This window comes from Colletotrichum graminicola, assembly GCF_000149035.1.
Source record: "Colletotrichum graminicola M1.001 genomic scaffold supercont1.288, whole genome shotgun sequence".
Lineage (NCBI taxonomy): Eukaryota > Fungi > Ascomycota > Sordariomycetes > Glomerellales > Glomerellaceae > Colletotrichum > Colletotrichum graminicola.
The window spans coordinates 1-11029 of record NW_007361292.1 but is presented as its reverse complement, the minus strand read 5'-3'; the positions used below and the strand labels follow the sequence as shown (position 1 = coordinate 11029).

Sequence of the window (11029 nt, the reverse complement as noted above, 5' to 3'; positions counted from 1 at the left end):
CTATATATATAGTAGAATAATACCTTTTTATAACGCCTTTAAATAAGGTTACTACTAGCTAGAGATTACCTAATAGGCTAGCTATAGTTACTTAGGAATTTAACACCTTTTTACGCTTAGTAACGTCTTATAAATTAATTATATAGAGATAAGATAAGGTATAAGGGATTACTATCTTTATTACTTTAGAACTATTAGTTCTTAGTAAGTTACTAGCTTATAGGCTATTAGCTATTAATAAATTAAGTAAGTTACTAGCTTATAGTCTATAGGCTATTAATAAATTAATTAATAAGCTATTAGCTATTAATTTAGGTATTTACCTATTAATTATTTTACTATTAGTAATTCTTTAGCTATTAGCTATAAGATTAATTAATTTAAAGCTATTAGTTTCTATTTTACTACCCCCTATATTAAAATCTATAAAGGCTATAAAAAAGGCACTTAGTAGTAATAGTAGTAAAGTAAGAAGAAGTATAAATTTTACTTACTTATATAGATATTTTAGTGTGTTACCTAATTATAGAGTGCCTAGTAAAGTAATATTAGTATGTTTTATTACTTTATCTATTTCTTTATTAGCTTTTTTATATAATAGGGATTAATTACTAGCTGCTATTAGCTTATTAATTTATTGTTAAATTACTATAAGGTTAGCTTTATAAAGCTTATTAAGTAATCTATTTATTAATTTATTAAAGACTTACTTCTTATTAAATATTATATTATATATATAGTAAAGACCTTATTTTACGCTAAATACTAGACGTAATATAAATTACTAGATATATATCTAATAAGGAATCTAATATATATATAGGCAGTAAGCTTTTACTAGTAGTTTTATAATAGTTATATATCTACTGTTAGTATATATACTTAGTAGCTATAGGCTTATAGATATAAAAGATCTAGCGTTACTATTAGTAAAGGCTTAGTGTGCTTATTAAGTATAAAATATAAGTAAAATAATTAATATAGGGATTTTTACTTCTAAGCTACTAATAGCGTTTAATTATAAAGGTATATAGCTATAGTTATAATTTTAGGCTATAAGACTTTAGGTAATTTTATATTAATCTATATATATTACGCCTTAAGTTTAATAATTATAGTAATTCACTTAGTGCTACTATTTTAAGCCTAGGTATTTACTACTAATAACTTAATAGAGATTTTATAATTAAAAAGTATATCTATAAGTTACTTAAGGTATAGGATTTCTTAGTTAGCCTTAATAACTTTTAGTGTAATTAAATATTTAGTTTTTAGTATTATAAAAAAGCCCCTTATTATTAAGTTAATAGTATCTTAGTAGTAGATATATAAGTAGAAATCCTATATAAGGCCTATTACCTAATTTAAGATTATTATTACTAAGTAGTATCCTATATAGCCTTATTTAAGATTATAAAAGTCTAGCATAAGGTAATTACCTAGCGCTATATTTATAATAGATTTATAAGGCTAGTAGTAAATCTACTGCCTTATCTTATTAAGACTATATAAATTATAGTCTTATATTATTATAGCGTTAACTTAGGTTAAATATACTTTATATATAGTATTTATAATCCTTTATAAAGCCTTAGCACCTAAGTAGCTAAGACGCTTATACTGTATTATTATATTACTATAAAGCAGTTATTACTATATTAATATTATATATTTATTTCTTACTTATAAGGTTAGTAGTAGATTATTAGTAAAGTATATAGTAAAAGCGCTTTTACTTTCTTAGCTATAGCTATATTACTTATAATATTTAAGTACTTATTAGTTAGCTTACTCCTTAATATAGCCTATAAGGCTGTAATTTATACGCCTTAGGTAATTATTACCTAGGCTTATATCTTACTATATACCTTACTAGTATAGCCTTATAAAAGAAATAAGTAATATAGTAAATACGCTATAATATATTATATTATATATATAAAGCTTAATTAGTAAGCTATTAGCGCCCTTTAAAGTAATCTCTATAGTACTATATCCTTTAATTATAACTTAGGTAGTACTAGCTTAAATATAGTTACTAATTAGGGCTACTACTAATTTAATAAACTATAATATATAATTAAATATTTAGTTAGTAGTGCTTAAATTAAGTAAGGCTAAATTACCTAGCTTATAGCCTTATAAAGTAGTATAAAAGGCCACCTTTATATAGTATTTACTATATAGTTAATATAACTTAGCCTTAATTCTTTATACTTATTTAGTAAGGTTAAGATTACTTATAATATAATTATTAACCTATTACTAACGTTACGTATTTACCTACTAATTATTAGGCCTTTATAATTTATTTATAAAGTAGTAAAGTTATAATAAATAGGCGCTAAAGTATATAAGGCACTTTACCTTTTTACTTACACTTTATTAGTAGTAATACCTCTTATTATTAAATTTACTATCCTTTACTACGCCTTTAGTATACGTTAGGCTATTATTATTATTACCTTTAGTTAGGCTAAATACACTACAGCCTACTTAGCTATAATATAGTAAGTTATTAGTAAGGGCTTTAACCCTCTTTAGTGCTATCTTATAAAGAGACTACTAGTTAAGATTATTCTAATTACTTATTATTTTACTTATTACTATATATAAATCTAGCTAGGCGCTAAGTATGCTACTTTATAACGTAGTAATAAGATTATTAAACTAAATTAATAGGTATTAGTAGTTAGGTAAATTAACTTATACTAATTTACTATAGGCTATGTTCTATTTATTAAGCTATATAGTAAGATCTTTCTTAGTAGTTAAGGCCTTTTACTAGGCTTTTACTAACACTTTATTATATTTATTATAGGCGTACTTTATACGCTCTTCTTTAGTTATTCTTACTACTATACTAAGCTTATTAAGCTATTTAGCTAGTAATTTATTAGATTTATAATATCTTTCTTAAAGATCTATAGATATAGTAAATTTAACTATATTAGCTATATCTTTAACGTCCTTTTACTAAGTAGTATACTTATATACTTCTTTATAATAGTAGCTTATCTAGCTATTTAAGTATATAAGATTATATAAGTTAAGATTATCTAGTGTTATTATATATTTAGTTTTATATATAAGCCTATTAGGTATAGCTATAATAGCCTTACTTCTTACTATTTATAGCTATATAGTTACTTACTAGGATATCCTAGTAATTACTATAGCTATAGTAACCTCTTAGTAAGCAGTAAGCTTATCCTTAGTTAAAGTATATAGATATTACGTTATAAGTAGCTTTATTAGTTTCTTTAGATATATCTTAATAATTAATTAGTCTGCTGCTATAACCTCTAGGTTAATATACTTCTAGAGATTATAACGCTTTACTTTTACTTAGATAGCGTTAAGCTATATAAACTAATTACTATATAATTATAAGATAGTTACCTTATTATTATAGTTCTTATTAATTATTATAATAGTATTTAATTAGTAAATAGGTATATTAGTTATTATAAATATATATATTAAACTATTAATTATTAAATAGTAAGAATTATAATAGTTACTTAATTAATTCTATTATATATTATATATTTATAGTAAATTACTATAAAAATAAGGAAAAACCCCTATTTCTTAGTTAGGAAATCCCTAGCTAATCCTAGCGATATTATTAGTAAAGTTACTATTAGAAGTAGGGCTAATTCACCGCCTATTCCCTGACAATTCGCCATAGGGCAACCGTGCATTCGCCGGCTAATTCACGTGTAATTCTGCCACATTTAACACCTCTTCTTTGTCGTCTTTCTTAATCACCTAGTGATTAGTTAAGGCTTAGGGTCATAAGGCAGCTTGTGTAGCTTCTTATTAATTAAATTGCTAAGGTTAGATACTAAAAGGTATTTAGAGAATATATTATAAGTTAATTACTAAAGAGCTATAGAAGTCTGTCCTTAAGTGCGTCTAAGTCTATCCTATATATAAGTCCTAATTCCTTTAGTGTGCCTAGGAGTAACGCCTATCTGTTAGTCCTTTACTATAGAGCGCTGTTAACCGGTTAGTCCTTTACCTAGAGCGCTTATTGTCTGTCGCTTCTTTCTTATTGTCACGTGACTTATACTATAGTTCTTCTGTTCCAGGGAGTCATCTGTCTGTTCCTAGTTTTCTTGTTTGTACAAATGCCGCTGCCGCCTACCATCCGTCTGTCAGGTGGGGCAACATAGCCTGTAACTTGTTGGGTCGTAACAGACCCTTATTGGTGTTGCTAGACTTTTGACCTGGTACTGTAGATATAGATTACTAAGCTAGATTTTATGATAACTTTAGTGAAATTCTCTTTAGACTTACAGCTATACTATAGATAGTTACAAGTAATAGTTAACATTACAACAGTTTTAAAATACTTTGGATTTAGAACCTTGTAACAATTTAGAATTTAACTTTATGTGCTAACGCATTCTAATAAACAATCCCTAAGTAAGGGCCGCTTCTATTAATAATCTCTTTTATTGTCTAGATCATACCGTCCCTACACTTTACTCCGTACAGGATAGATATATATTAACTTGTTTTGTTAATGCGTTTGTCCATTACTTCCCTGTACTGGGGCCCCTTGTATCTCATCAGAACAAGAGCGGGGATAGTAGTTACCAGTGCTAAAAGAGCAAATAAGCAAGAGAACCACCCGGAGCCTAAGGCGAGTATAAGAGGTTCAGTCGCCATCGCGGTAGCAGTGGAGAAGATGTTCCGCATGAAGTTGTTAATCGCTATGCCAATAGACGCGCGACGAGGGGTGAACTCTGTTAACATCGTAGTGAGTGCACTGTACGCAACCATCATTCCTATACCGTAGAAAACACAGGCGGCGCAGCCAACAGCCCAATGTAATCCGTATTCTAATGACCAGCCGAGCCAAATAATGCCCAACGGGTAGAAGATGGACCCAAGCCAGACATTCTCCCGCATGCGATCCTCAGGCAAGAATGTGAGCTTACCCTCTTCATCGTATCGGCCAGCCTTGCGAGCTTCACGAGCCATTATATAATCGACCCAACGGCCACCGCCAAATGAAGAGATAGCGTAACCGATTGTCGGGGCTATGTAGACAAGCCCTATTTTGATGTAGTCGAAGTTATAAGGGGCTTTAGCGTAAACGACTTCGAGGGTCATATTGACAGCAAAGACTGAAGCGAAAGCCATGGCTGCGGTCGTGACAGTTATGAGGATCGGGCTGTAGCGGAGGTACTTCAGTGATAATAACGGGTCAATGAAGTACATCCTGGCTGTTTTGCTCTTTGGTGCTTTGTCCGTGTTTTGTCTGGCTATAGTCTCCGGTAGGACGAGGATAATCATGAGGAGGAGGCAGCCCCCAAAAATGGAGAGAAACCATAAGGTACTACGCCAGCCGAGAAACTCGGTGAGCACGCCACCGATAATTGGCGCGAGCCCGGGCCCAGCTAGCGGTCCCAGATAGTATATACCCATTGCTCTTCCACGGTTCTTGGGCTCCCAGAGATCAGCGATGGTACCCCCACCGACGGCCTGAACTGAGGCCGCTGCACCCCCAGTGAGAGTTCGAAACACAACAAGCATAGCAATGTTGACGCTAACAGCGCTGATGACAGAGAATGCAACAAAAAGCGTAAAGGAAATAATATAGATTGTGCGACGACCTTGGGTCTCTGAGAAAGATGCCCTGCCTGTCTATTAGAGCTGCTTCTATATGTTTCACAAATTTCGTCACCTACCACCAGAGCGGCGTGACCGCCATGGAGAGCATATACAGAGCTAACGACATGTTTGTGACAGCTGTGCTAGTATGCAACTCGAGTGAGATTATTCCCAGTGCGGCTAAATTATAGATTAGTACGTGAAAAGCAGGATGCTAGGGTTTGGGTATAGCTTACGATAGAAAACGGAGGAACCGAATGAGGAAGCAGTGGCAGCCAGAGCCACAATGATGGTCATCATCCACTTTTTCCCCTTGCCGTACTCCCGTGAATCTGAAATTTCCGCCACAAGAGCAAGGCTAGAGAGTAGTCCACGACGCTCATGACGCGGAATCTTTCTCAATTCTGGGACATTCTCTGTATCTGGCATTCCCTTTTCTTGTGATGTCATAGGCAGACCATTATGAGACTGGACTGCAGTCATGGATTGACCACGGTCGTAGTTAGGCGCAGCATTGATTGTTGCTGTGTTTGGTGACATTTTGTTGATTGTTCGTAATGACCTTGACGATGTCAAAATATTGTAAATCAGAAGGATCAAAAAGGAAATCTGCAGTTTTATTAGATGGATAAAGAGGAGGCAGTAGTCCAGAAGGCTGAATAAGGCTACCTTTGTTAAATCAGGTTGACCAAGTATCCGCTTCAGAAATAAGGCGTAGCGGTAAGATATCTTGAATCGTGACTGTGTATAGCACAAGGACTAGGCCAGTTATAGAAGCCAGCACCAAAGGATAAGGTTAAATATCTAAACAGGTATAGCCCTTTTTGAGCAAACTTACTAATGCATGATTTATATTATCTTAGGACACCTAATACACCTAGTCCTACTGCTATGACACCTGTTCGACTCTTGTGTAATACGTGTGTCTCAAGAAGAGTCCCTATATAATTACTCCTTAGGTGATATATTACGCTTTAGACAGAAAGTTTAATCTTATATCAATGTATCCGTACCTGCTACTGGAACATCTATGTGTCTTAATACTGTTGGTTAGGAAGGTTTTAGGAATGTTATTATTATGTTACACACCAGCCCCATATTAGCGATTCATATACCTACAAGTCTTGATTTCTAAAGTTAAATTCTATCTACGGTAGTTGTTAGTCTTTGAATCATTTGAATCGCGAATCATGTACACTTCTCGGTATCCGAGCATGAATCATTCTCGGAACCCGAGCTTTGTTGCCATGGCCCACTGTAATGGCCTGTTCCACCCTGAGATTTTATATGTACTCATTCCACCTAACCACAGAAACAAACACATGTGTTTACACTCACATTGAAGACCAGAACAATTTATAGTGTGTCAAAATTACATCTAAGGGAATTATTAGTATTTATTATTTTGGTTTGGTTTTAAACACCTCGGCCATGGCAGCACCTTACGACGGCCTCGAAATGCCTGTAGCGCTGCAAGCTCTTACCGAGAGAGAAGCTATAGAGGATGCGCTTAATCGATTTCTTTTTGGAATGGATTCAAACAACACGGAACTCTTCGATTCTGCGCACACTGAGGATGCACGTTGGGAGCTTAGCGGAAGCTCAGGCGGTCGTGTTCTGAGCGGTCTCAAGGCGATCCACGAAGAGTGTTTTGACCCAACTATAAGCAAGCTGGACACTACGCATATGGTAACTGGAACGAGGATCAACATCACCAAAAGCGGATCTGAGGCAGTTATGACAGCAATTTTCAACGCCCAGCATTATGCAGCCGGTCAAGGAAAAGTCAAAGGGTCAATGTTCTTCTACACCGGTGGCCTGTACAAGATTGATTTTATCAAGGATGCTACTGCAGGTTTATGGAAGATAAAGTGTTTTGCCATGAAGTGCCTCTGGTCTGAGGGCGATGTTCGCGTTATGGGGCATGATTAGATAAGAGAGAGTAACAACAGCAATATATATATGATAACTCACCTACCCTATATCTAAACCACCCCCACATCAGAACCATTTGAAAACGTTGTGTTCCTATTGAAATCTACTACTTTTTCTTAATATAATGAAACACCCTAAAAGTATTATATAAAGTAAAAATAAAAACTTAAAAGATATTTTAAGAGCTATAATACTTTTCTATATTTATTATATATCTTAATTCCCTTATAGTATATAAATACCCAAGTTATATACTTAGTAAGACTATTTACTAAGAAAATCTTAGTGTTTTCTAGAAATTTATAATCTTTTATAACTATTTAATAAAAAGAGCTAAAAGTATATAATAGATATTATAGTACTTCTAATAGCTTATATATATAAAGAGATAATATATATAGTATATAACGTCTTTATTTATAGACTTAGTACTATTATATTATTATAAGCAGGTTAGGGTAACTAACTCTAGCATAAAGTAAAAGCTTTAGTAATAATACACCTGTATTATTATCCCCTGTTCTACACTATATAGTCACGTCAGCTAGCATCTAACTAGTTAGATCGTAACACTATGTCTCCCCTCTAAGAGGTATGTCCCTATGTTAAGGACTAATTAGGCATATTATAGGTATAAGTAGGGAAACTCTAGTATTAGTGTAAGGTAACTAATCCTATATGTACTGCCTATAGTTAGCTTGCTATATAATAGCTAGAGGAGCTGTTCTTATTAACGTATAGGAATTAAACTTATAGTCCCTTTATATAGGTTAGGTGTATTATTATGTTATAAGCAGGTTAGGGTAACTAACTGTAGTATAAAGTAAAAGCTTTAGTAATAATATACTTATATTGTTATCCTCTATTCTATACTATATAGTTACGTTAGCTAGCACTTAACTAGTTAGATTATAATATATATATAGAGAGTTAAAATAAGAATATACTTTTTTTAAATATTTTAAGCTATATATAAGAGGTATATTTCTTTTTCTTAGTACACTATATACTAGTAGATACTATTTAGTATGTTAGTATACTTATAATTTATATTAAATAGTACTACTAATATAAACTATATATTTATAATAAAGTATAATACTATAGGTTTATTAACTATTTAAATATTAGTAATCTTATTTAACTAACTTAACTTTAAGGTTTTAAACTTTTTTATATTAAAGTATACTATAGTAATTAGTATATTATTCTTATATAGAGAGTTAAAGAAAAAATACAAAATATAGTATAATATAAGCATATAATATAAATATAATTAAATATAATACAAATATAATATATATATTTATATTATATTTATACTATAACGTATATTATAAGTAAGGGCACTAAAGAAGTAAGTGCGCTACTAAACTATAACTATTTAACTATCTAACCTTTTCTTTTTATTTATTTACTAATAATAATAAAATTAACTTATAATAAAGCCTAGATATAGCTAGCTGTCTAAGTATATAAAAAAGATCTAAAACTTAGTATTTAAGCTATAGTAAAATTATATAACGTTAGTTATAATTTAGTAATATGTAAATTAAAGGGTATACTATTATAATATAATATTATACCTAACTTATAGAATTTAATAGAACTTGAAGAGAGAAAGCTAGTTAAGTTTATTCTTAACTTAGATTCCTAATTATTTTCTCTCTACCTTAGTAGTATTAAAGAAATAGCTAATTAACTACTTACTAACTATAATACGCCTCTAGTTAGTAAGCGCTAGGCCTTAAACTTTATTAAATAAATACTAAAGCTCTAAATATATTTTTTATTAAGTATAACTATAAGAGGGCTTAATATAAAGATCTAAATATAATAAGTATATAGTTTTACCTTATAGTAAGTATAATTATAAAATATAGTATTATAAAGTTAGATATTTATAACTTTAATAAGACTAGCTTTATAATAAGCTGGATTATATCTAAAATAGTTATTATAAGCTCTAAAAGACGTTTAAATATAAAAATAGTATAGCCTAGAAATTAAGAATAAGTTATAGTTATTTAGGCTATTAGTTTATTTAGTTATAGCGTCCTAATATATTATTATTAGAGGTAAAAATCTTTTCTCTACTTAGTATATAAAATCTAGTTTTCTACTTAACTAAGTTATTATAATATCTAAAAATAAATAAATAATAAATAAAAAAGACCTAAATTAGCTTTAGTACTTTAATTAGTATTTAAAGTTATATATAAAAAGAAAATATTACTTTTTTATCCTTAATAAGTATAAAAGTTACTATTTTATAGATTTTAAGGTATTTTTTTAAAAAAATAATATTATTATTTTTTATATACTACTTTATTTATTTTATTTACTTTAGCCCTTAGATATTAAGTATTTTAGGCCTTTAAAGCTAGTGTATAGGTAAGAAATTAAGGATAAAATATAATAAGGTAATACTTATATTATAAAGAATTACTTTTTTTTAGTATTTTATAACGCCTTTAAGTAAGCTCTTATAAAAGTAAATATTTAAGGAGGCTTTAGAGGGGTAAGGCTTATCCCTCTAAGTCTAAAAAGTGTACTATTAAAGCTAGATATTAAGTTATATACTCTAACACCTTTAGGATCCTTTCTAATAACACTACTAGCTTAGACTTTCTAAATACTATATAATATAATAAAGATATCTTCTTAAAGAACTCTTATTAAGAATTACTTATTAATTATTTAGATAGCTTTATAATATATAAATTAATAGCTACTAAGTATATTCTTAAAGGAGTATTAAGAATTATATATAAAAATACTTTATTAAAGGCTAAGGTTAAAACCTTTTATAAAGAAAATAACCTACTTAACTAATATAGAAAAGTAAAAAAAACTTATTTAAGGTAAAAAGAAAGTCTTAGTGTAGCTAATATATAAGATATTTAGTTATAAAGAGAGGTAATAACCTAGATGAAGGAGGAAACGTATTAGAGTAGTAGTTATAGATTAAGGATAGAAATAAGTAAATAGTAGTGTAGTACTTATAAGAACGCTAGATATAATATATTAACGTACTAGTTTAATAAAGAAATATCTAAAGAATAGAATTCTAAGTAGTTTAAATTAACTTTATTATTTTATAGTTACTTCTTAGTTATATTTATAAGGTAGCTATAATTAAGTAGCATACATACTTATCTAGTGTGCTTACTTATTATATATATTATTTATATTATATTTTATATTTAATATAATAATATAAGATATAAAATAAATATTAATATTATATAGTATAATTATACTTTTGAGGCTTTATTATACTTAATAGTACTATATATTCTGATTAAAAATACTATAAATATATATATATATATATTTAATAAGGAATTATTAGATATTAAGGTTAACTACCTTATATAAAACTTAAAAATATAGAAATAATAAAGTAGAATTAAATATAAGTAAAATATATTTCACAGTATTAATAAGACTATATACACTATAT

General features: G+C 29.5%; 2 protein-coding genes across 2 annotated transcripts; one reads left to right on the top strand and one right to left on the bottom strand.

Annotated features, from left to right (window-relative positions):
- Window positions 1-4518: 4518 nt before the first annotated feature.
- Window positions 4519-6168, bottom strand: GLRG_11988 (major facilitator superfamily transporter; the record flags this gene model as incomplete). The annotated part of the gene is made up of 3 exons (XM_008102670.1): window positions 4519-5653; window positions 5706-5808; window positions 5865-6168. 3 exons carry the CDS (start codon window positions 6166-6168, stop codon window positions 4519-4521), a joined length of 1542 nt encoding a protein of 513 aa, XP_008100861.1.
- An 891-nt stretch (window positions 6169-7059) lies between these two features.
- GLRG_11987 (uncharacterized protein) lies at window positions 7060-7560 on the top strand (the record flags this gene model as incomplete). Its single annotated transcript, XM_008102669.1, has 1 exon — window positions 7060-7560. The coding sequence occupies one exon, from the start codon at window positions 7060-7062 to the stop codon at window positions 7558-7560; it is 501 nt and encodes a 166-aa protein (XP_008100860.1).
- Between the last annotated feature and the right edge of the window lie 3469 nt (window positions 7561-11029).